Source organism: Camarhynchus parvulus, chromosome 4 (assembly GCF_901933205.1).
Source record: "Camarhynchus parvulus chromosome 4, STF_HiC, whole genome shotgun sequence".
Classification (NCBI taxonomy): Eukaryota; Metazoa; Chordata; class Aves; order Passeriformes; family Thraupidae; genus Camarhynchus; species Camarhynchus parvulus.
In genome coordinates this window covers 51598015-51623867 of record NC_044574.1, presented here as the reverse complement: position 1 = coordinate 51623867, position 25853 = coordinate 51598015, and the positions used below count along the sequence as shown (strand labels likewise).

The window sequence follows — 25853 nt, the reverse complement described above, 5'->3', positions numbered from 1 at the left end:
AAGATACTTAAAACCTTCTGCTATTTGACCATTCTACAAATGAGCTTTACTTACCTTGTATTCACAGTTAGAGCTGTTTGCATATTTTATACAGATTTGCTTTTCTGTCCTCTTAGGATCATCTGCTTTGAGTTCTTGTGTATTAAATGCAAGAACTGTGTTTTACAGATCTGTAGGTTTTATTTTGGAAGAACAACTTGTGTTTTCATCAGCCCCATACCAGTATGCATTGACTTGTTACCTTCTGTGTTGCATGCATAGGTATGGAATTTCCTCCCAAAAGAAAAGTTGCTGACTGGACCGAAGCCTCCACTAAAACCCAGAGTGAGGAGAGTAAAGATAAGATTAAGCAGAAGGCTTCTGAGAAAGAGCAGAATGGCTTTCAGAAAAAGGACAAGGGCAAAAGGAGCATTTGGAGTGCTGAGAGAGAAGCAGAGCACACGGAGGACGAGTCCGCTTCCGAAGACGGCGGAAGCTCCCTGGATGAGGACTACAGCAGTGGCGACGAAGTGATGGAGGATGGCTACAAAGCCAAAATCCTCAGCTTCCTTCAGGATGCTTCCCTGAGTGAACTGACTTTGATTCCCCAGTGTTCTCAGAAAAAGGCTCAGAAGATAATAGCGCTCCGGCCCTTTAACAGCTGGGAGGCTCTGGTAGGTCTGCATTCTTCCTTTCCTATCCCCAGCCTGCCTAGAGTCAAGGTGGCTTCAGCCTAGGGAGGCTTAGATGGGTGGCCTTATCCTCATTAGGCTGAAATGCTATGTTCCTCCTAAGCCAATAGCATTTCAAATAGTGTCATATGACCTGATTTTGAATGAGTTAAGGGGTGATTTTTCTGGAAAACTCAAGCTGATTGGCTGACATTACTGTCACTCACTCTGTAGCACAGAAAGTTGGTTGATTTCACTGCAGAAGGAGAAATTAGAGCTTTCACTTGAGAAGGAGGTGTTTGCTAGCCTGTTCTGAGCTCTTGTAGCTGAAAACCCATGCAGGAGGGAAGAATGTGGCAGGACTTTTACTGCAGACACTTGTGCAGCAGCAGCAGCAGCTTCCAGGGTAGCCCCATGACTGAAGAAGCCAGCATGGATATTTTCAGTTTCAGGCAAGAAGTGGTCGTTCTCTTTTTTTTTCTTCTTTTGTGCCTTTATTCTACTGCAGCTTAGTGTCTAGCATGGTTTTGCTAGCTAAGCAATGCAGCCATTTTTAGTGGAATGAGCTGCTGTGTTTTATTAATGAAAGGTAAAGCATCAGAAGGTTAAGCCACAATCCACCACGGAAGGGAAAACAGTATTTGCTGGTAAGTACATTATCTACTGTCGCTCTGTTGTTACTTTCAGATGTTTACCATGGCTTGTTTGTAGACTTCACATTTCATACAGTTTCAGTTAACTGCAAGACCTCAGACCTGCTAAGAGCAATGTCCCGGTAAGAAATTTGAATTCTTACAATCTGTTACAGCAGATTGTCTTGGTTTAATTTATTGGTGCTTTGGATTTTAAGCAGTAACTGTGCACAGGCCTTTTTACAGAATAATTGATGTTTTTCATCAGTGTGCATTCTGAACCCCCCCACTGATGTATGCAAGAACTTTTTCAATATGTGTAAAAACAATAACATTTATTATTCAGTGTGTGAAATATATTACCGTGAAAGAATAAGAGATACTAAACAGAATTTTAAGGAAAACAAAGTGATCTTTGTGTGTTGTGTTGTAGGGGAAGGGGGGAGACAAAAGGGTGATATGTGAAAAAAAAAGAGGTACTGGTATGCTGCAAAAGAAATCCGTTTTGCCCCAAGCCTTTGGCTTCTCACAGAACATCTGTCATACAGCTATTACTTTCTAAACTTGTTGGATTTTGTCTGAGCTTAATTCTTTGCAGAAGTATTTGCTACAGGGCTCTTCTCCTTTTCTGTGTTAAATATTTTACAGTAAAGAAAACACTGCATGGGCCTGTTTGCGTTCAGACTTTGTCTTTCATGAAGATTGCTGCTGTCAGCAGCCACAGGTTTATGTAGTATTGTGAATACTTGCCCAGAGTAGAAGTGGTTTGCAGCAGATTTTAGCAGATGTTTTGTATCCGTGTGGATTTAATTGTTTATAAAGATCCAGTAGCTCAGTAACCCAGTGTTTTTCCTACCAATTAATAAGGGTGATTAGAATAATGGGGAGAGCTGATTCAGTTAGAGCATTAAAGAAATTTGCTTAGTTTTAAGTCTCTTTTTATTGTAATGGTATCTTGTGTAACACAACTACAAGTTGTTACCACTTGTTCATTATTAGAATTAAGGAAGATATTAAGACTCTCAGTCTGAGATTAAAAATAAAGCCTACTTATTTGTAAATTGAATGTTTTATTCCAGGAAGACATAAATGAGAATGTCTTTTTTTATTCTAGATGTGTTTTTTTTTTTAAGTTGGACTCAGCTATTTTGTTTCAAGAGAGTTTGAATTAATTTCATAAGCTCATAAGATTAATAAGAGCACTTGGAAATACTTAGTCTTTGGAGTAGATATTTCAAGTGCTTAACTTGATCTAGTAATGCTTAAAACACATAGAAAAAACTTAGTAGACATGGTTCTCAAAATAATTGGAGAGAGTTGAAATTGTCCTTGCTTGTAAAGATTAATCTATTTGGCAGTTTAGAAATGCCTACACTGTAAGTGAAGTACATTTTCCAGGAGGAGACCTGGAATCTTTTTCTAATATCCAACATGAACTTTCCCTGACACAGATTCAGGCCATTTCCTTAGGTCCTGTCCCTGTCACCACAGAGAAAAGATCTGTGATTGCATCTCTGGTTCCCCTTGTGAGGAAGTCAGAACTGCATTGAGGTCTGCCCTCAGTCTCCTGTGTTGGCTTCTCAGGTTCTCCCTCACGCCTGTTTGCTTTGAGATCCTGATGATACTCCACTGGCACATATTGTGGGCCAGCAGACAGCATGGTTTCCTTCCTTGATGGAAGCACTTCTGGGCACCAATTGCCTTTCCTCCTCATCCTAACTCCTTTGTAAACTTGTTGGTACTTAATATATTTTAATATACTCTCATCTCCCACCTGTGGGATTGCCCAGTGTTGGAAATGGCAGCATTCAGCGCCATTTCTCAGCAGAGAGTCTGTGAGCACAGCCGTGTAAGGGCAGTACCTGCCTTCCTTCACTGTGCGCCAAGAAACAAAAGCAGAGCCTAGACTGGCTCCCAGAGGAGCTCAGCTGAGGTCTTGGGATCTGGGTTGGTGGTCTTGCAATTTTCTGCTTCTTCTGGTAAATGTGGGAGAGGAACTAGAGAGGGTTTAATGCTGTTTCTTTTTTTAAGGTGTATAGCTGTTACCTGTTTGGATTTCCTTTTAGTGTAAAAACATATGTATCAGTTTGAGACTTGCTGTATCCTCTCATTTTTGTCATTCACTGTATTATTCTATCAAAAATAAGCTGTCTTACTTAGCATTTAAAGACTTTGTGGTCTACAGAAATTCTTAGAGAATACACACAAGTTAATGTGTGTATTCTGGAAATGTAAAGGAAAGTATTACATTGAAATGCTGACACAGTATATCACTTTTAGGGGAATAGGAGAGCTGAGCTGTCAGAGGTTGCTGTACTTGTCCATCCTATTCTGTACACTGCAGCAGTATATGAGCTAGGAGGTACAAACTCAAGGGAGAGTAGCTCCACCTTTGTCATCTCATTTTGTTTGGCTGCACATGTACAAACTGCCCCAAAACCAAACTCCAGAACCACACTGCACCAAAGCCAGCTGAAGGGAAGCAGCAAATACAGCAGGTTAGCAATGGGAAACTGCTTACAGTGGAACTGGTGTTTGTTGATTGAGGCTGACTTTCACCCTTAGGCATTAAAGGCAAAGCCTTCATCATCTTGCAGGTGGTGTAAAGTAAGCCCAGGCAGAGTGTGCTTGTGCGGCAATTCCAAGTGTGCTGGGAAAGCTTATGGGTTCAGTTTCCATGATGGTCTCACATTTTTGGGCCTCATTTGAAAAAAGCTGAACTTGGGAGGGTGTCAGAACCTCTAGAAAGCAAAAGCCACCTGTGGATCTGCTTTGAGTTCTGAGCAGGGTAACACCCTGTGTTTCACATGCAAACCAGTGGCTAAAGTAATTCTTGTTGCAACTTGGACGTGGATGTTAATGTGCTGACATGAAACAATACAATTTCTGTTAATAACAGATGGCTCAATTCTCCACACCTTTATTTATGGATTACAGGATTTCTATTCATGCCAACCAAAGCTTTAGTCATCAAAACAAATGTCGAAATTTTGTAGGCACCTATTAAAAACTGTGTTCTTTTTTATTTCTAAATAGAGGTGTCTATTTAGAAAATTTCTCTATATGTATTGAAATGTGTACCTTAGCATGGTCTAACCTAGGAGTGTTGGTAAACTTTCTAGAATTTGTTTAAAATAAAAAAAAATACAAACAAAAAAATACCTCGGGTCTCTAATTGCCTCACTCTGGTTACATTTCAGATATGTTTATAATGAAAGCTGTTTTGTAAATTCTATTTTTAATCTGGTTATAGTCTTCACCTTAACAAAACTTGCTTTTACTCTGCAATGTGACAATGAGAATCAGTGCTTTTTTTCCTTCCTTTTGGGGTTTTGTTCTGTTAGTGTGCCTGGCCTTCAAAGCTGGCCTTTGCACTATGTTCCTCCTGTTGAGGATTTTGAGTTTAAAGCATTTGGATTTTATATTAGTAACTCTTCAGAGAATTTATATCACTTAAAATATCAAATTTCATAATGTGAGGAGCTACAATGATGACTTTCAGTATGGATTCACACAGTTTGCAGTGGGCCAAATGTAAGGAGCATTTGGAATTTTGGAGAGAAGATGGGGATGCTGTTGCTGTCTACTACTTGAATTACTGTGTGCAGCAGCTGTGGATTTTCACTGCAATTGCTACTACCAGTGTTCATAGATTTTTAATTATTATTATTTTGCAGTTTACAAAAATGACGAAGACTGCTGGTTTGTCAGAGGATATAGTGTGGAACTGCAAGATACTGCTGAAGGAGAGGGATGTGGTTCTAAAGCTCATGAATAAATGTGAAGACATTTCTAATAAGCTGACAAAGCAGGTAACCAGGATTACTAGGGATGGAGGATGTGGATGGAACATAGAGCAACCCTCCATTCTGAATCGCAGGTATCTCTCATTTTTATACTTTAGAAAGGTGTTGGACAGTAAGGTGTACTTGAAGACTGGGATTTTCAGAACTACAGTCTCTGAAAGTAGAGTTGCAGATTTTTGGTACTTAGTAGCTCTCAGTGAGCGAATCTAACAGGTTTTTTAAGTGCATCAGGAAAGGTGGAGGGCAGGATAGAGTATAAAAAATTGTAACAGTGTTTTATTTCCTCCAGTTTCTGGTGAATGTAACAGCTAACCTTAAGCAATGGAGTAATGAGTTTTCAACTTATTTCAAATAAAAACCCAAGCAAACCTGCGTCTGTAATGGGGGACAGATTTCAAATAGGATTTGATTTCAAAAATGCTAAGTTGGAACAAATCTAAGCAAACTGGGCAGGTTTATCAGCTGAATGAAGGACATGGGTCAGGAAGTGCAGGTGTACCAAGTAATCTGGAACTCTGTATCCAGTCGGAGTGGCAGCTGGGATGTGTTATGGGGAAGGATTTCTTTCAGAGAGGTAAATCAGTAAGGATCTCCAAGTGGATATTAGGAGGAATGGATATGGATATGGTGGAGGGTATTATTCTAAGGGGTAGAAAATGTAGGGGTGTAGTGGGAATGGCCAAAGTAGCAGCTGGAATTCCAGTTGGATGCTGTTATAGAAGCAGAAGATTCTCAGCTGTGTGAAAATAAAGCCTGGGAGGAAGCAGGAAGTCTTAGGAGGAAGGATGTCAGTGATGCTTCTTCTTTGGAAAAAGTGCTGAACTCTGGGTGACTTGCTGTTGAGTGTGTTTTGTGGGTTGTGTGTTTGGGTTTTTCTTTGGTGCTGACACAAACAGTAATTGTACAACAGAGCAAAATTAGGGATGCAGCTGCAAAATGCCACTTAATTCATTGTGTATTTTAGAAATGAGTAGTTCTGTAACTGCTTTTATCTGGTTGTGTATCACTGATTGTAGAAGAGAAGTATTTCTTGTGTCATTCACTTTGATCATGTAAGGTCTGTGAAAATGGAGATAAGTAACTCAGTTTGTGTACAGGTGACTGATTAAGAAAGTTTGTTTTTCGCTACATAAAGAGGTCAGGAGTGCATTAAAATAAAGGCAGTGTTAAATCTGCCAGTCTGTGATTAGCATAAGTGTAAAGTTGTGTTTCAAGGAGAAACAAATAAAAGGTGGCAATAAGCTTGCTTGTTTTTAACAGTTTGAAACTGAAGCCATATCAGAAGATTGGTTTGAACTGGTTAGCACTGCTGTATAAGCACAGACTGAATGGCATCTTGGCTGATGAAATGGTAAGTGTGAAACTGCTTATTTAAGAATTGTTAAAATTTTGCAAAAAAGACTTTAAATCCCCACCTAGAAACCTCCAAGAGGTTATAAGTAATCCTAAATAGCACACAGTTCTCCAAGACCTTAGAAGCTGCTGAGCTCCTTTCCATTTGGAAATCAAAGGTAGCCTAAGATTCATGGACACTTAGAAATCACATAGTGTCTTCTGGTGCAATGGAACCGGTTTCTACTACAACAGCTTGTTTTCAAACCATTGAGTTTAACAGCTCCTTGCCCAAAAATATAATTAATTCTACAGCATTTAGTGTAGTGACCCCCCTATTTTCTCCATTCCTTCACCAGTTTCAAAACAGGCAGATAACAATACAGGAAAAACCAAGTGGGTAGAAACCTTCTCTGCTTCTCCAGAAGCAGCATTTCTACCATCTCTTGTCATGACACTCCTCATCAACGTTGAATTAAGAGACTCAAGCTTATGGGTTTGAGGTTTTGTTAAATGCTGACACCCCCCATAGTTGTACAAAGGAAAAAACTTACTGATGCAGTTGCTGAATTTGTGGTCTGTTGTTTTTTATCCTGGCTGTTGTTTCTCTTCTGATGAACGATGAATGAAAGCACTGCTTTGCCTTGCTGTGATTTAGGCAGTGTTTCTCAACTTCTCTATGTTTCATATTAGTAAGAATATGGGTTTTTTGTGGTAGATACACAAAATTTTTTTAATTCATGATGCCGAAAATAGGAAAAATGAATGTTGGTGAAAATATAGGCTTATCTTTAATCGGATTCGCGTATTAAATTCCACTTCAGAAATAGCTAGAATACCCTTTGTACAACTGGCTCAAATGGAAATTAGCATTTCGTTTCCAAGTAATCATTTCTCTGCACCATTGGTTCAGGAAGGTAAATATTTGGAGGTAATTTGAGGGATGAACTTGAACTAAAATGAAAGACTTAATTAATTGAAAAGACAAATCTTTGTTCAAATATTGAGTTGAAATGATAATGAAGTTTGAGGTTGTACTTAAGAAAGATTTTTCTTCTGTAAAACTGGTTAATGAGAACAAATTTTCTAATCAGATTTCTCATCTTTACTGGGCCATCACTACACTGTAATTGTCTTATGAGTTCAAAACAATTTTGTCATCCAGATTGTAAATTTTTTTTAAATGGTTTTATTTTCTCTTAGGGCTTAGGAAAAACAATTCAAGCTATTGCATTTCTGGCTTATCTTTACCAAGAGGGCAATAAAGGTCCCCATTTGATAGTTGTGCCAGCTTCAACATTAGGTAAGTTACAACCTTCAGAAATAGTTTTGTTAGAGGAAAAAGAACCAAACCCATCATGGACATATTGTAATGCAAAGATAATTTAATGAAAGAAAATTCGATTTTCTTATGATGGTACTCAGCTCCTTAAGTTATTTGAATTGGAATGCAGACCATACTGCAGGTATGCTTGTTCTGAATTAATTAGACTTAGCATGGAACTTTTTTAGACAATCTGTCTGCTTCAAAAAAAAATGAAACTGCTTGTTACAATCTGAACTTGTGTAGCAAAATAATCTTTTTACTTATTGAATATTGGCTGAACTTGCTAGTCTTCAGGCTGTGCTTAGGGTTAGGTTTCATGACATTTTAAACATTCACTGTTGTTTTTTTTTTTTTGGTCTTTACTGCACAGCATCTGTCAAAGCAGATGAAAATCCTGAAATGATGAAGCTGTCTTTTACTTGTGTGTTCTGATGGTTGTATGGCCTCAGTTGAAATTGGAAAGAGTATGGTGGAATGAAATATTAGCAAAGTGGATGAGATTGAGCAGAAAATGGTTCTTGATGGAGTAAAATTTGGATTTGTTGAATGACAGGGGAAGTAACAAATTGAATTTAGAAAGTAACGCTGCTTTTAATATAAAATACTTATTTGGGCTTCAAAAATTTCTCTTGATGCATCAGAAAAGTTTCCAGTTATACAACTTAAGTTTGAAATCTTCATTTTTAGAGTGCTTTCAAACTCCACTGGAACCCACTTTTTAAAACAACTCTTAATAATGTATACATCACTTAAAACCTGAGGTGTACGTAGTACACGAACAGAGGTGCTTTTGTGAAGTCAGTCTGAGTCCCAGTTGTAGAGACAGGTTGGAAATGCCTGGGCAGTGCAGTCTCCTGGCAGTTTTCCTGCCACTATTCCAGAGATGTCTTCTCACCCCTGAGCTGGATCCCTCCCCTTCCCAAGTGGCATTTAGCAGCATCCCCCTTCTGCTGGGGTTTGGGGTCAGCACTTGTTTGCTGTCAAGCAGCTTCCCCTTGGGCACAGCAATGCTGCCTGTGGCTGCTGTGCTGCTGCACACCTGGAGCTGCACAGCAGGGATGTCAGGCTTCTGCCTGCTCCCAGAGGCACTGTCTCTCCTGGTGACATACTTCTGCAGGCAAGTACTGACAGATTAAGTGATTTGCTTTCTGGGGATTTAACTGTCTAGGGAAGAAACCAAGCTGCAAAGTTACACATTGTATTTATTTCACACAGTGATTACAGACAGTGCAGGGCCTGTTGCTGCAGGAGTTTAAAGTGCAAGCTGGTTGAGTTACTAAAGCCCAGTTGGGGTTGATTCAGCTTCTTACTTAGCAGATTCAGTTTCTTACTTAGCAGTTTTCCAGTTTTAAGACAGAACGTCTTTAACTTTCAGGAGAATTTAAAGGGATCTGCATTAAAATCAAATGTTTGGGTTGATGCTGAGGTGTGAAACAGCAAGATATAATAAATTATAAATTACTTGGGTTTTGTTTTAATGCTGTCTTACAGATAACTGGATAAGAGAAGTTCATCTGTGGTGTCCTGAACTGAATGTCCTCTTTTACTATGGTGAGGAATCTAGTTAAGAAGTGAATCCAGTAATGCAGTTGCTTGCATGGCCACTGTAAGAAAAGATGAATTGCTCATGGCAGTGTTGTTTTAACACCGTTGTTAAGTACACAGATTTATTGATGAGTGATTTCTCTGCAGTGTCTTTGTTACATGTATATAAATATATGTAGTTGTACTCATTTTATGATTTGTCCTTCTTTAGGATCCCAAGAAGACAGGAAACATCTCAGGTTGGACATTCACAATAAAGTAGTTGATTTCAACGTGATTGTGACTACGTAAGTACAGTTAAAACACTACAAACAGGGAGCTTTAGTGAGGGCCTGCTGACCTCTAGTGGTACAGGAAACCAGACAATTTTAGGAGCTGGGTTTCGCATTATGGTTAACTAGGCTTTTATGATTATGTAAGAGATACTGTGTCATATGTGCTTTAGATATGTGTCTGTCAGCATGTATATTACAGATAATATTACATTGTAATAGACTTCAGCAGATTTTTAGGAAAGGTTACTGAGAACATTGGCTCATCAAGTAAACTGAAATAATTTGTCAGTAATGAATTCTGTTGTGGTTGGTTACTTCCAGGCAGTTCTACTGCCCCTCATGTACTTTCTCCATAACTCTTAACAACATTAGAGAATTTAATTTTATTGTGATAACAGTGCATTCATTTTCAGAGAGAGACTAAGTGCAGGTGATATTTGTCTCTGACAGATACAACTCTGCAATCAGCAGCTCAGATGATCGAGGACTGTTCCGCAGGCTGAAGCTTAACTATGCAATTTTTGATGAAGGTCATATGCTCAAGAATATGAGCTCCATCCGCTACCAGCACCTCATGACAATTAATGTAAGAGGTTTGGTTATGGCTGGGTTAGAGGGGACAGCTCCTGGCTTTTCTGTTTGTAGTTACAAGCAAGGGGGAAGTGGAATATTAACTGTAACGTTCAAATACACCTAACTTTGGAGGAACTACAGTATGCAAGTGGATTTAAGTGTTGGTGTGGTCTAAGGAGTAGATCCTGCACTGTGGTCACTTCTGAGACATAAGCTCCCAAAGAAATGTAATAAATTTCCTGTACCATCATTAGAATGATGGTAGTGCTTGAGTTTCAGTATTAAGCAAATTGCTAGTTACATCCCATAGTAGTAAAGATTTTAAAGACGCTGTTCTGATTACCTTTGCTGAAACCTTGTAGTACTTAAGGACCTGCTCTGATAGGGCTACTGCAACTTATTCTTCAAGATCATGTTTTCATCAATAGCCTTTTTAAAAAGCTAATCTTTAAGCAATAAAACTTGCTTGTACTTGCAATTCAAAACTTGTGCTTAAGTACTGTATGGCATTAGAGAACTTGATATGGGAGCAGCAATTAGCACAGTCATCAGGAGGAAGAAAAAATACCCCAGACAAGAAAAGAAACCCAACAACAATAACCAAAACAAAGCCCAAACAGAACAGTCAAGAAGAAGCTGAATAGATCCAGGAATGCTTTTTTAATTGTCTTTAATTGGTGCTCAGTTCCCCACAGATCTGTAAACAGTTTTGTTGACTTAACAAGGAAATTATTCCATGAGTTGCAAATATATTATTAGTTTAAATAGTTATCATTTAAACCAAGTTAATTTTCTCCCTTCTCCATAGCTGTGGTTTTTTTGCCAATAATATTTTCTAGCCTGTTTGACAAATGTTTCTCGTTGCTCTTTGCGCTTTGGACAAACAGGCCAAGAATCGCTTGCTGCTAACGGGGACTCCAGTTCAAAATAATCTTTTGGAATTGATGTCCCTCCTGAATTTTGTCATGCCCCATATGTTCAGCAGTAGCACAAGTGAAATTCGAAGGATGTTCTCTTCAAAAACAGTGAGTACCATGAATTCTATTCTTGAAAATAACTTCTTTTTGCTAGAAGAATGCTATTGCTGCATAACTTCTGTTTTATTGGTAACTTATGGAAAAAGGTAATGTGATTATGAAAATCTAGAAAATCAAATAATTGAGTAAACCTTTTAAATTAAAATATCCTGCAACAGGATATCTTGGAGTATTAATGGTCAGGTCAAGTATGTCTGTTTTGGCTGGGGTTTTTGTCAAGTTAGAGAAGATAAGGTGGTGTTCTTACAGCTGAAAACTTCACACTGCAATTGAATTCTTTCAATGTTTTCCTTAGAAGAGTGCTGAAGAACAAAGCATGTATGAGAAGGAGAGAATTGCACATGCAAAGCAGATAATAAAGCCATTCATCTTGAGAAGAGTAAAAGATGAGGTAACATTTTATCTTTAGAATGATGGGTTTATGTTATCAAAAAGCCTGATAATCTCTGAGACCCAACGCCATAATATGGGATTAAATTACTTACTGATCTTAAAAATGTTAATGGGCACTTGCAGACTTCAGTGGTCTGAAGAGGGTAATGCTGATTACCAGGGGAGTAGATCCCAATTATTGCATATAGTAAATATTATTTCATGCAGTTCTGCAGCATGCGGACTATGTTACTTGATGGGGAGGTTGATGTATAATCTGGGTCAAGACTTGAGTTGAATTGCTGCCCGAGTCAGTGAAGTTGCAAGCAGTGAAAAGAGCTGGGATGAGGAGAATTAACAAAGTATCATAACAGCTACAAGACAGTGCAGAATTACTAATGGTTCACAACAATATGGGTTTTATCTGGTATCATTTTGTTTTGTCAGGTCCTTAAACAACTACCTCCCAAAAAAGATCTCATTGAACTGTGTGCCATGTCTGATAAACAGGAACAACTCTACTTGGCTCTTTTAAACAAGCTCAAGAAAACCATTAACAGTAATGGTATGTAAGGGCGTCATTTCCTTTTGGTGGATTTTGTCATGCTGAGACATATGTTGAACATGACTACAGTCTTTGCTTTGTAGAAATGTCTAATGCTCATAAACTGTTTATATCCCTTCTATGAATTTGTTTGACGTTCAGCTAGTAGGTGAATTTTCAAACTGAGTTCTTGCAAACAAAGCTCTGCTGAGAAATAAAAGTGTTTCAGATGGTTCTTTTCAATAGTAGTTCAAAGATGCCTTCTTTGTTTACAGAGAAAAACTCTGATATGGGAAATGCAATGATGCAACTTAGAAAAATGGCCAATCACCCACTTTTGCATCGTCAGTACTACACAAATGAAAAACTCAGGACAATGTCCACCCTCATGCTCAAGGTAAGGGGATGAGATTCAGAAGCAATCCTTCATTGCTCAGAATTTCTAGTGCAAACTTGTTTCTTTGTGTGTTTTGTTGTCAGGCTTCTGGTCAAAAATGTGTCTTTGTCATACTTAATTCATTGTTGCTGCTTTTTATTTCTCTGCGTCTATCCAGTGCTCTAATCAAGCTCTGTAGGTATTTAACACTGATTTTTGTATCATTAGAATGGAGAGAACAGTTGTGAGTCTGCAGTCATCTCCTTTTCATAAACGGCCTTAACACCTCTTCCCTCCACCCCAGAATTTAAAGCCAGAGTGCTGATGGAAAAAATTTGAGGTGGCCACTTGAGTTTAGCAGCTTTCTGAGTAGCAAGAACTGAGTAGTACAGAAGTAAAATAGGGAAGGCCTAAGTTTGATCTGTTAAGGATTTTTTTTCTTAATTTTTACGGGGTTAATGCCTGAGGAGCTTGGGGAAAATTGTTGCTGGTGTCTAAAATATAAAAAAAATCTGTGTGCCACAGGTGCTCTAAAAAAGTTGGAGCTGGCTTTGAATATTCTTCAGCTTTGTTTTAAAGTGAAGCCAGACAAGGTTGGGGAAGCAAGAAGTGACCCATTGATTTATGAAGGATTTTTGTCCCTTTTTATTCCCATACCATCATACTGTCCAGATGTGGCTTTTCTTTCTTCCAGGCATGACATCCCTCTACCCACCCTACCTCTTGGGCTGGGCTTTCTATGTCTTCTACTATCTATGCAAGGATTGGACCTCCCTTTCAGGGAATGTGTCTTCAGGGGAAGAGGTCTGATAAAGGGGTAAAAGGTCATAGGGCTTGATGGGAAGTAGGTAATTGTTATGAAGGTTTAGCATATCCTTCTTAAGTTTTTGGCAGTATAAATGCTTGTGAGAGCTAAACTGTGAAGTAATTATCCTCTCCTGTAAACCTGAAGTTGAGAGTTCCTCTTTCATTGCTTGCATGAGCCACGCTCTAGCATTTGTCCATGTCTAGGTGTGCTACTTTTTTCTTGCAGAGATGATGGATGTTACTGTGTGGTGGTTTTGTTTTTAGTTCTCTGGTGAGATTTTGTATTGCATTATTTCCCTTTGTTTTTGCTAATAGGAACCCACACATTGTGATGCTAACCCTGACCTTATCTTTGAAGATATGACAGTAATGACAGATTTTGAGCTGCATGTGCTTTGTAAGCAATATTCTCACATCAATGACTTCATGTTGGACGTGGATCAGATCCTGGATTCTGGGAAGTTTAGAGCATTGCAACGCATTCTCTCTGACCTTAAAGAGAAGGTATTACAGATGGCTGAAGCTTTTTCCTGTCTAAAGAGTATCTGTAAATAACTGGTTAAATTAATATCTGCCAGCTCTCTATGCAACCCAGTTGCTTTGCTGTGGAGTTTTACAATGTAATTTAGTGCACATGCAGAATTGAGAACCACTTACAGCTTTTAATGTGCAGCCCTGAGTATGCACATCACTTTAGAGACAGCTGAAATAAATTTTCCCAGTTTACCAAGTTTCAGAGTATTCATCCAAGTTAACTACTCTATTAATATATCAGGTCTTGCATAATTTTCACACCTTACGGGCTTGGACCTTCTCTTGGCAATTAAATAACTGTGTTACATTAGAATAATCATGCATGTATTAAGCCAGTGAAAGGTAAGAGGAGGTCCCTGCTTGAAGTCCTGCCCTGAGTGTCAAACAGGTTTATTTTGCAAATAACCATGTGCCCCTATTCCTTCAGAGTATCCTGATTTTGCGCGGGGGGTGCTGTGGATCTGACTCTTTTAGACAAAATAGGGCTACTCTGTGTATTACATGAAATATTTAAGTTTTGAATGAAAGTATTTGGATGTTTAATGAATGAAGTGATCTGTCATTTATGCATTTGATATGTGATTTGTTGGAGCCCCCTAAGTACAAAGTAATTAAAATATTACTGCAGTAACAGACAGTGAGTTAATGCAGCAGAACTGCTGGATATGGAATCTGCACTGAAAGTCAGTCCTGACTTGATGGTTTTTAGCTTAGTCTTTTATTTTGGAAAACAGGGCTTTCTGTTTTCTTTACTTTCTGTGAAAGTAAAATCATATATTTGCATCAATAAAGAATTAGTGTTCTTCATAGTTGACACGTTTCAAAATTTTTGCTTTGCTTTATCCTTTCCAGGGTGACAGAGTTGTGTTGTTCAGCCAGTTCACTATGATGCTGGACATCTTGGAAGTTTTTCTAAAATACTGGCAACATAGATACATTAGGCTGGATGGAAAAACACAAATTTCTGAGAGGTATGTGACTCTTGCCAAAAGTGAGAGAAAGAGAAAGTGAATGTGTTGGAGACGGGGAGGTGACTGTGGACCCTTACCTTTGTTTTCCAGTGTACAGAAGTCTGTGCTCACTGGACATTGACCATAGTAGGTGTTTAATGTTGAATTTCAGATCACCTTAGTAAGGGTGAGGCTGAAAGAGGAGGTTTAGGTGATGGGGTTAACAGTCTTAGCCATGGAAATGAAAAATATGTGTCTTCAGCAGTTCATGTTGTGTTTGATTTGTGCGTCAGCATGTCATAACATTTGAACCTATTCATTGGAAGTAGAGTGTATCTCTTTTACAATAGGCAGATACACTCCTTTGTTTCTTTAGGACAAGCCATTCTGTCTGTCCCTGCAGCTGAAAATGTTTCAATGCTTTTCTTGTTTGAGCTGAGCTGGTTTTGTTTCTCAAGAATTTTTGAAGACTTTTTTTTATGCTTCTTCCTTCATTTCAAAAAACTGTCTTTCTTGCTGTGGTGTAACTTCCTATGTAGAGCTGATACCTGTTTCTGCCCTTGCATGTGCAGTTAGTACAGGCGATTGTCATGAATCAAAATTCATCCCCTACCTCCTCCCCATGTGTTAGTCTTGCATTGTCCTCCCACTGACTCTGTGTTCTGTGACCATCAAAAATCTTTTTCTAAGCCTGTTTTCACTCTTTGCTATCCATGTGTCACTCATATGTTTCTCTGGTCACTGCAGACGACTGTTGGTACTCTTTTTCCTGCTCTGTAACATCTGTACTTTGGAGCTGCTGTGCAGTGCCACTGTCCTCTCTTCCAAAAGACCATCCCAACTTCTGTGTTCAGCTCTGGAGCCACTGTGGAGTGTTTTCAAAGGCCTGATGCATGGTGTCTTGTGTTCTGCAGGATACATCTGATAGATGAGTTCAATACAGACATGGGTATATTTGTGTTCCTTCTGTCCACCAAAGCTGGGGGCTTGGGCATTAATCTGACCTCGGCCAATGTCGTTATCCTTCATGACATTGACTGCAACCCTTACAACGATAAGCAGGCCGAAGACCGGTGCCACAGAGTGGGGCAGACACGGTAAGACTTAATTTTTAATTACAGTGCTTGGTTTTCCTTGGAGGAAAGCTCTCAAAGGAGGCTCAAAGGACAGTATTTCTGATTAAAAGTTCTAAGCAGAGACTTGCGTGGGAGCTAGGAACTGTAATTGTCTTAGTCCATGTTCTGGCAGAACAAACCTTTATTTACACTTTCCTCCTTTTCCTAGTTCACTGTAACTCTCAAACTGTGCATAATTCTCAAATTTCTGGTGTTGGGAACTATTCCAAGGTAGATCTGAAGTCTTTGGGACTGTCTGGCCAAGCTGTTTGTTCTCTTCAGGAGTCTTCTAAGCTTTTAAGTGTCACCCTATCCTAAAGAGTGAAACCATAGAATGTGTGTAATTTCAACTGTATTCAACAGTAATAGGGAATTAGGGGGAATTGGACTTGTTTATATTAATGGAGATTTTTGTGACTGTCCAGATATTTGCAGTGGCTGGGAGTGCAGGAGAAAACGTGTTTTGTGGCATTACAGAGAACAGTTATTCAAGAGAAAAATCTACAAGCTCTTTATATTGCCCTCTCATTCATTTCCCCATCCTTGCTTTAAACCCCAGCCAGCTGATCCAAGGCCTTCTCTTTTGCATTAATCCAAACTGGGCAAATGGATTTTTTTTTGTGGTTTTTCAGAGAAGTACAAGTCATAAAGCTCATCAGTAAGGGGACTATTGAAGAAACCATGCTCAAAATCAGCCAACAGAAATTGAAGTTAGAACAAGATATGACTGCAGCAGAATCAGGTCAGTGTCTTGCACATAATGATGTCCACTTAAGTAAATTAAAGCTGCAATATGTTGCTGTGAAAAAAAGAATGTTCTTCATGCAGACAAGCCTTTTGTTGTTTGGGGTTTTTTATGTTGAACTAGAAAGATGTATTTTTGCTGTTTGTTCTTTGATTTGACAGGAGGTGCCCTCTGAGTCTGACCCAGAAATCAGTGACCAAATCCTACAAGCAGAGGATTTTTTTACTGTTTTGAGGATGTAGGCTTTTATCTGTTTATGCAAAATATTTTAAGCCGTACTAATGCTTCTCTTTATTCCTCAGGAGAAGAAGGAACCATTCCAGCAGATATAGCCACACTGTTAAAAGCTTCATTGGGTCTCTAAAATGTAAATATGTTGTGAAATTCAAGGAAGAAATGTGATGAAACACCCCAAGGACTCTTACATTACTGTTGACCAGGAGTTTTATGAACGTTTATAACTTTTTGTAGTTTCTTTGTCTTACTGCTCATGGTATTGAAAATTTTTAATACCAATAGCATTCTTTTGATGCTTAAAAGCATAAACGGCCCAAATGTGCCAACCTCAGATGCTAAATAAAGATTTTACAGATCAATTTTGAAACTGGGGACCGAAATAGTAATTGTTTTAACAAATCTTCTACTGCTTAAGATTTGTCAGTATTTTTGTAATTATTTCTACCTCCAAATATATATATATATATAAACTGTCTGTTTCACTGGATTCCGCGTGTAGATTTTTTTATATGTGCCTTATTTGACAATGCTCGAGTCTGTTTCTGCTTGTTTTGGTTCATTTGATGTACCGTACTGGTTTTGTATCAACTTGTTCCAATAAAATTCCGTAGATGGACAAAATGTTTTTGTGGTTGCGGTGGTTTGGGGCAGGTGAGGGGATGATAATGTGCATGTTAAAAATCAATTAGCTCTCAAACCAGCTGGAATGTTCTAATTGAACTGACTTGGCTTTGTCCAGCAGTAGTAGTAAATTACCAGTGTGTCATTATACTCTAATTACAGTGGTGTGAGGATATTGATTGTAAAAACAGAAGTCCTGCCCAAATGGTTTGGTCAGGTCTGTGGGTATTCTGGTCAACTGTACATGATTTCTGCAAATTCAAAATGGTGGGAAATGAAAGCTTTTTTAAACAATTAAAACTTGTTTTCCAAGTGTGGACTAAACTGCTTGACTTTTCCTAGAAATGTTCTGTGGCGGTGCTGTCTGTTCCAAAATGCACAACTGAAACAAGGTGAAGATGTAGTGTATTGTTTGACAAGGGATATGGGTAAGAATCAGTTTTCCATGCTTCTTAAATTCCACTGGTTCTGCTGAGCTAAATAGTGGGATTTAACAGAGAACCACTGGTGTTTAATGCTACAGCTAATTAGGTTGTGTGTTTCTGTTGAGCATGATGCTAACCCAACTCTTATCCCATTGTACCTGCATGTTCTTACTTGCTTAGTTCAAGTGTGGATTGAAACAAGATCCCTGCCCTTCAGGGTGGGTTGTGTGGTGTTCTGGATGTGTCTGGGATTTTTGTTTTGAGCACTGGAGGAGCAGTGGTTACCCTTGGGGTCAGTATCTGTCTGTAGGTGCTGTGGAACTCGTGTGTTTCTGCCTTTTCTCCTTGTAACTGTTCCTACTGTTTGTAGCTGGGGGTCTCAGGAGATGGCAGGGCCACCATCCTTGGAGATAACCAAGAACTAATTGGATGCAGTCCTGGGCAGCTGGCTCTAGGTGGCCCTGTGTGAGCAGGGGCTTGGACCAGATGACCTCCAGAGGTCACTTCAACTATACTATGGTTATGTTTTTCTGATTGGGAAGGATGTACAGAGGGAAAAGAACACACAGCCACTCTCTGAAGTCAGTTGCTGAAGAAGAGAGGAGTTTTGGGAACTAAAGAAGGAAAAGTGTATGAAGAGCCAGAGCAAAGTACACAAGGAGTTGCAAAGCAGGTGAAGATGGGAATGAGTAAAGGTTGTTTCTTTCTGTTTTGACAATACCCAAGTTGTCTCTGAGGGATTGTTTGGCATCACTCATGATACAATGAAATAATACTTGAGGTAGGAAGGGAAAGTAAATGTGAAGGGAAATACTTGCCCAACAGTGGCAATTTCCAGCATGGAGTGTTGCTCAAGTTTGTTGTGGTTTCTCTGCTTACACCACACAACGGAGACCTCTCACAAGCACTTGTCTCCCCTTGAGTTTGTGTAAACCACTTTCATCCACAGCAGTCCACTTTGCCAAGATTTCCACCTGCCTTTTCTCCAGTCCTGGAAGAGCAAACCCTTCATTTGTTCTAAACCTGGCTGCCACCACTGACCCCCAGTTTGTCTCTCCTACTTACTGGCATAGATACTGAGCTGTTAAATGTTTTTCAGCTGGTGTGTTTATGGAGAACTGCTGCTGGTGTGGGCACCAGCTCAGCTGTGCAACTGCTTTTTGGCTTGTTTTGGAGGTTTTTATTTGTTTTTTTTCAGGGGCACAGCATAAACCTCAAGCTTCTCAAATACTTTTTTTAGGCCCTTGAATTTTACTGACTAAGTGGGTTTTTTTACTTCTCTTTTTTTTTATTATTATTTTTGCTTAGTGTTCCACACATTTGCTCTCTCCTTTTAACTTGATTTTCTCCAGATTGGAAGACTGCAGTAGGCAAAATGTCATTGAGATTGCACTTCTCCATGAAGGTGTATTAATATTTTTTCCCTTTAAGAGTGCACAAAACATGATTTGGTTTGATGAAGCACTGTGTTAGTAGAGGGAGAATGTGATTACAACCACACTTTTGTGAATCAATATTTATTACTCTACTAAATCAGTATTTTAGATTCTCTTGCAAGTGGATACAAGTGGTGGATTTTGATTTGATACAGCACAGCCATCTGAAGTTAATTTAAATGATTTAGAAGTTAATAACTTAGGATGTTTGTCATACTGAAAACTAAAGAAGCATTTGTTTCTCTGAGCAGCTGATCTACATTACACTCTTTGGCCTTTTCTGGATCCAGGCTGCAATAGCTGGCAGTGCTTGCACTCTCTCCCTGAGCGCCAAAAGCCTGGGGTATTTGTCTGCCAGGTCAGGCTTACAGGACAGAAGTGTTGTACTGCACACATCCCAGTAGAAATCAGCCCACGTTACCTAGTGGAAATGGGACAGAAAGCAGTAAGTTTTAGTTGATAATCTCAAAAGCCAGGACTACTCATATTCTCAAAAAACTGAATTTATCTGTTTTAAGTTTTCATTTTGGGGTTGGGGTTTTTTTAAAGCCCATTATTACAGGGCTAGTAGTTAGGTTGCAAGGCAAGGCTTGACTTTAGTAAATATTGGTTCAAATCAAGTCCTGGCTACAAATATTAGTTGTGTTATAATATTAGTCTTTCCTGCTGAAACTGCTGCAGAAAAGAGTTTGGGGTACAAAGACTACTCTGTTTATATAGAGGGTTTTTTGTATTGCCTTATAAATAAGTCAGTGATGATAAACAGGCTCTGTGTAGTCATGAATTTGTGTTCACAAGTGCAAGGAAAGGCATTTAAAATGTTTTCTGTCAATGTACTTATGAACATGCATTTTCTGCTTTAGAAAATGCAGATCCTAGTCCTGTTTTGCCTCACTTTTCTAATAGCGTGGAAAACAATTTTCACTTTGCAATTGAGTGACCAGTTGTGTATTGGTAAGAATAAAGGGCTCAAAGTGTGGGGAGAGTTCCTTCATGGCGTGACATGAAACCCAGAAATTCAGCAATAGTCCATTACTTGAATTTTCTGGCAATCTGATGGGAATGGGAGAAACAAAAATTATACTTACAGAATTCCCTACCAGCCACTTCTTATCCCCTAAGAAAGTATCCAAATCTTTCAGTAGCTCAGGTGCTTTGTTGGTGAGGATATCATCAAATGCTTTTTTCTGGTGGAAGAGCAAAACACAGAGATGCACAGCAGTCAGCAAAATTGAGTTTTGAGGTTTTATTATTAATGAAAAAGAAAGCTGAAATATGAAAAAGATTAGGGTTAGATACCAAAACATGGCATTCATGGCTTGCTGAGCCCTCACTTGAAGCCAATTCCTTCCTTAATGAACACCTGAGTGCTCCTTGATGCTGACATGATATTTGTGGTGATGTGCTAACAGAAAAAGCAGGCAGCCATGGCAAGGCAGGAGCTCAGCCATAGATTTGGGAAGAATCCACCAACAAGTTAGATTCCTAATGTCTTATAGCAATTTTCAAGGGACTCTTTTGAGTGTCATCTTTTCTAGTGTGCAGAGTCTCAGATTTCCAGAATCCCTTGCGCTCAGTCTTTCCATGCTGTCAGTCAGATGCGGGTCAGTTATCTTTGCTTATCAACCCTTCTTATGGGAGACATGGAACTTGGGTTTTGAGCTTTAGGTGGGATTGATTTATCTTTGAGCTTTAATGTTCATGTTATTTTGCTTTTTTGTCCCCAGAGCAGTAAGATTTGAGGTGGCTAAGATGTTTTTAAAGGATGATTGAAAGGCTCAGGCCTTAGTGTCTGTATGTTAATGACTGAAGCCTGAGGTTATGGTGGTGGTTCTCTACAGGCTGTTCCCCATAGCAGAAAGCCTTAAGGCTGCTTTTAAAAGGGCTAAGCTGTTTCTTGGTGAGCAAAACTGCTTCCGATTTTCTTTTCTCACCTGCATGGAAATAATTAAGACTGCAGACTATTATCATCTGGTCAACCCACATGGCACAGTTTTTGCAGTTATTGTGCTTGGCCTAATTTTGGAGGAACATGCTCAGGCTTGGGTAGATAAAAACAGTGGTGTACAGGAATGGAATTATTTCGACAGCTTTAACTGAGGTTAATGTGAAAAAAAATTAGAAGAGGCAGAAACCTAAATGCAGGCTGAAATCAAATCAGTTTCTACAGACATGACTGAAGATATGACATCATTTTCTGCTTTGTTAAGAGCATAGTAACTGGATGAGGTGACTGCAAATATCAGCTGGGAGTTTGCAGTCCAGAAATCTCATATCTGTGCCCTGGGTTGTAGTATTTCCTTTCTTTTAGGTAAATGATCCCCTCCCCACCGTTTTACCCTGAAAAGAAAACCCCAAGCTGTTTTGTGATTGTGATGGTAACAACATTCCTCAAGTACAGGAGTGCACAGCCAAGTTGTGAAGCTGGTGGGGACAGCCAGGATCCCTCTTCTGGAGTGGCACAACCTGCTCATCTCAACCCTGGAGCTCTGCAGTGGTGGGTGCAAAGCTTTGCAATGCCAGCTGTGTTTTGGGGAACGTGTGGTGAAGGGGGAGGCTGTGCCTGGCATGGTGGGAGCTTCCACAGGCAGTTTCCAGCTCTGCTCCCCTAGTTTGCTTTGATTTCTCTTTGCTACTGGCTAGATGGCAATAACACATCCTCTCACCATTCCCTGAGTGTGCATTCCTGTGAGCACTGGTCAGGCCTGGGGAGGTGTTTTGGCTTCAAACAAAAATCAAAACTTAAATCTGGCCTGGTGAGACCGTGAGATGCTACTTTGACCACAAGGTGGTGGCAGCGGATCTGGGAGGGGAGAGGGAGGAAGGACAATGTTGGGAGCGTGAGAAAGTGAGATTCCCGACCATCCTTGGCCCCAGCACATAATTTAGCATGCATACGTGCGGATTGGCACATATGGGTTGGCTGCCAGCTCTTCCCGTTTAAATTAATCACTGGTGACACGATCAGGGTCCTTTTTTGGAGAAGTGCTCGGGTACACGCGGGAGTTACAACAGGAGCTTCCCCATGGAAGGGCAGCAAAGCTGACTCTGCCACCAGCACATCTGGTGGAGTGTGGCTCTTCTGAAATGATTAGAACTCATGAGTCACCTTACCCTCCCCAAACTAGAAAACTTAAGGAAATCACTTGGACATGTAAGTAATTCACACTTTTAAGTACTAAACCTCCCAATTCCAGATCTTCCCCTGCCAGATTTCAGAGCACTTTCATATTGCTTCTTTATTTATTATGGGTTTGGAGCACCACTTTTTACTCTGCAATAAGATACCCTAATAAGAATAACTCTAATAAGATACCCTAATAAGCATTTCAGATAATGATCTGAAATGTTGCCTTTGAATAAATGGAAGGTGGCTGCACTGGCAGTTTATGGTGAGACCTGTTGTTACACCTCCACTTCCCTAAGAGGGTTGGGTTATCTGCTCAGGGCAGAGCTGTGCAGATCCTTTGTAATGCTGGAGTGAAATCATCCATCACCTTCTCCCAGCAACTGATATGTGTGCTTGCTTTTGGGATTCTGGTGAGAGGACTGACCTGATGCCAGAAGAAACCACAAATGCTGTAGGACAAGCCTGTGACTGTGTTAAAGCAGCCACAGCACCATAGCCTGGTGTCAGAAACACTGCAGAGGACCAAGGTGAGCTGTGACATCTGAGGGCTGTGCTCCCTGTCCTGATTAGCAGTGCCTGATGTCCTGACAAGCAGTCATCCCTGGCAGCTGATGTTATTGAACATTGATACTTACTGAACACCTAGAAGAAATCAAAATGCAGAAACACTAAAGGATGGGGTTGGGCTATTTATCTTATTGAGTTGGCAGAAAGATTTGTGCACAGGCTCCTTGTGACAAGAGAGAGGAATTCCACAGCACCAGCTGGGGTGGAAGTGTCCTGTTCTGTCTTTGCCCTTTTGAAGAGAATTTGGTGTAGGCACATCCTTGGTTCAAGCTGATGGCCTCAGAGTTTCTACCAAGGGTGAAAACAACCTGGTGAAGGAGGAGGTGGGATCAGCCTCAAGGAAGAACCACAGAGCTCCACCAGCTCAGCTTTGCTGAGCTGAGGTGATGAACCCAGTGCCTGACACCCATCAGTGTCTCCAGAGCAGATGCTCAGATATAGACTCATGGCTTACAATCTATCTTTGTTTAATTTAGTGATTGGCTTACTCTCACGTCCTGGTTTTTCTCTGCCCAAGGGAACAGTGTCATGAAATCATCGATGGTGTCCACAATGGCATCAGCTAAAGCCTGTTCCACAGGCGTCTGGCCTGCCACACCTGCGGGAAGCAAGCACATGAAGGGATGTTAGAGACAGCAGCAGCAGGAGTATTTGATGCCCCAAAGGTAAACTGTGAATATTTTCATAAACATACATCTTCTCCAGGTCTTTTTGATGCTAACAATGTGGATTTGACTCTTTGCATCCAGGTGCAATTGTATCTACCTTTGCTTTTCCCAGTTCTGGCCTTGTACAGCCAGCCAAGGTAGTGAGTTGTTCTATCCATTACCTGAGCCCCCAGCCTGAACATTGTTTCTGTATTGTCTCTGCCTTCTACCACACATTCAGCAAGGGTCAGCACAAATTCCTTTCCTTTAATCTTTGCCCATCCCAGTTTTCCATGTCCTTCTCCATCTCATGGTCTTTCCATTTTGGTCAACACACCCTCCAAAAGTGCACTTGTGAAAGTCTGTTTCTCTTTCTCTATATCCTGCCCACTCAGCCCCATTCAGAACATTTTCATGACATTCCACCTACTTTTTATTCTTTCATTGTAATCGGGGATCTCAGCCAAACTTTGTCTTGTTTACAAATCTGCTTTTCTCCCCTGTAGTTCCTTGGCTTTCCTGCAGCTCTCTTAAAGCCTCTGCTTTTTCTCCCTAGCTGTCACTTCACAGACCTGCACCTATGCTTTCAGCTCTGTGCAGGTTCAGATCACAGACTGCATGCCCTACCTCTGTCAGGTCATCTCCCTTACTGGAACTTTGTGCTTTTGAGGAGAGGGCTGTGCCTCTCCTCTTGGGCCTCAGGTTCTGTGATCCTTCAGCTATGAGCTGTTGGTGTGGGCACCTAAAAATGCCACTTCTTAATTTTAAAGGATTAGTGATGTGTATGCAGCCTTAATGGCAGACCTAGCAAGTTTTCACCATGAAGTTGAAAAGATATCGTTTCCCTTCCATGCATGATTTTCCTGCTGTAGCTGACAGCATGACTAATTCTGGGAGGAGCCCATGATGGTCGGAATATGCTCTAAATCCCAAACCATTGTCACTGGTGAAAGTCAATCGAAAAAAATCTGAACTTCAGACTGGAAAAAGCAGCATGGCTCCAGATCAGCCTCCCTACAGGAGCCAGGGAGGGAGGAGTCTTGGGTGGAAGGCAGGCTTTCCCACTGTTTTTCATCACCAGGTGGGCTTTCCTCATTCTCCTCTCTTGCAAGGAGTAGGATGTACCAAAGCTGAAGGAAATGGGCTGGAACAGAGTATTGCAGACACGCTTGAAATGTGTTGTGTTAGTGCCTAGAAGAATAATGCTATGAACTTCTGCCTCCTTCCTCAGTTAGCAAATGGGAGATATTATGAAAGGCAGGCTACATCCGTTTGCTCACAGAGTAAAAAAGTAGCATAGTACTTGCTTCCCAGCCCCCCTCTTCAATTTGCTGATGCCCAGCATTCCATGGGCACATCTGCCTTCAGCCAGACCAGTTTTGCAGATGGTGTTGAATGACAGCTCTTTGACCTAAAGCAAAGCCTGGCCACTCTCTTTGATTACTTGCATTACTAAGTCTCATATAATTTTATCTAACTGGTTGTGTACTTCCACAGCATGTGAGTATTTAAAGATGCAAGTGATGTCAACATCTCCTCTAATCTCTCTGCTATCCCAGAATTGTTGCCTAAATCTGCTTCAGAGTTCTCTGCCTGCTGAGATAATCTCTAATGCTTCCAAAACCTCCTCCTCCTGGTCATCTCTCTGGTTAGCCTGGCAGGTCAAAGTTGAGCTTTAGGGAAAACTGCGCTGACAGCCTCAGGGAAATCACAGGTATGTGCCTTCTGTCATGCAGGGACAGGTGGATAAAGCGTACTGGCTGGAGAAGTCAGCCCAAACCCCAGGCACTGGTTTCATTTTCACCATGCTGGTGTTGATTTCTGCATGGTTAGGCTTTCCAGGCTGTTGGTTTGTTTCTGTTTTTACTGTGGATGTATTGTTACCTGAATGTTTGATGTGAGCTCAGAAGGGAGAAAGAAAATAGTCAAAGATGCATTACCTGCTTCTCTGGCAAGGTATCTTGCTATCGCCAGGCTCTGGTGAATGATAACTCCATCTACTTCCAGAATAGGGAGTTTGCCAAATGGGACAGCTTGGAGGGGAAAGGAAAAAAGAAAAAAACAACCAAAAGTTAAATCATAGCCATTAACAGTGGGAGTCTGTGACAACAGTAGTTTTACCATTCAGAGGAGTGTAATAGCACTTAACAGTTTGACACTGCTTCTATGG

General features: G+C 40.2%; 2 protein-coding genes across 5 annotated transcripts in view; one reads left to right on the top strand and one right to left on the bottom strand.

The window, feature by feature from the left end:
• Positions 1-17478, top strand: part of SMARCAD1 (SWI/SNF-related, matrix-associated actin-dependent regulator of chromatin, subfamily a, containing DEAD/H box 1) — a 40103-nt gene extending 22625 nt beyond the window's left edge. For 2 of the 3 annotated variants that reach the window (XM_030947547.1, XM_030947548.1), the window contains 16 exons: positions 262-653; positions 4960-5162; positions 6349-6439; positions 7624-7723; positions 9239-9298; positions 9504-9579; positions 10018-10153; positions 11028-11165; positions 11473-11568; positions 11997-12114; positions 12369-12490; positions 13592-13780; positions 14663-14781; positions 15675-15857; positions 16508-16617; positions 16923-17478. In XM_030947547.1, the coding sequence (XP_030803407.1) occupies positions 262-653; positions 4960-5162; positions 6349-6439; positions 7624-7723; positions 9239-9298; positions 9504-9579; positions 10018-10153; positions 11028-11165; positions 11473-11568; positions 11997-12114; positions 12369-12490; positions 13592-13780; positions 14663-14781; positions 15675-15857; positions 16508-16617; positions 16923-16984 (2195 nt within the window). In that variant the 3' untranslated portion in view covers positions 16985-17478. Of the gene's footprint in view, positions 1-261; positions 654-715; positions 1298-4959; positions 5163-6348; positions 6440-7623; positions 7724-9238; positions 9299-9503; positions 9580-10017; positions 10154-11027; positions 11166-11472; positions 11569-11996; positions 12115-12368; positions 12491-13591; positions 13781-14662; positions 14782-15674; positions 15858-16507; positions 16618-16922 lie in introns of those variants that run through there. The other variant, XM_030947550.1, reaches the window with a different exon arrangement.
• A 1945-nt stretch (positions 17479-19423) lies between these two features.
• Positions 19424-25853, bottom strand: part of HPGDS (hematopoietic prostaglandin D synthase) — a 29325-nt gene continuing 22895 nt past the window's right edge. Inside the window, exons 3-6 of one of the 2 annotated variants that reach the window (XM_030947797.1) lie at positions 25624-25716; positions 23525-23634; positions 20428-20526; positions 19424-19760 (exon numbers count right to left, since the gene is read on the bottom strand). In XM_030947797.1, coding sequence (XP_030803657.1) covers positions 19596-19760; positions 20428-20526; positions 23525-23634; positions 25624-25716 — 467 coding nt within the window. In that variant the 3' untranslated portion in view covers positions 19424-19595. The remainder of the gene's footprint in view (positions 19761-20427; positions 20527-23524; positions 23635-25623; positions 25717-25853) is intronic. The other variant, XM_030947796.1, reaches the window with a different exon arrangement.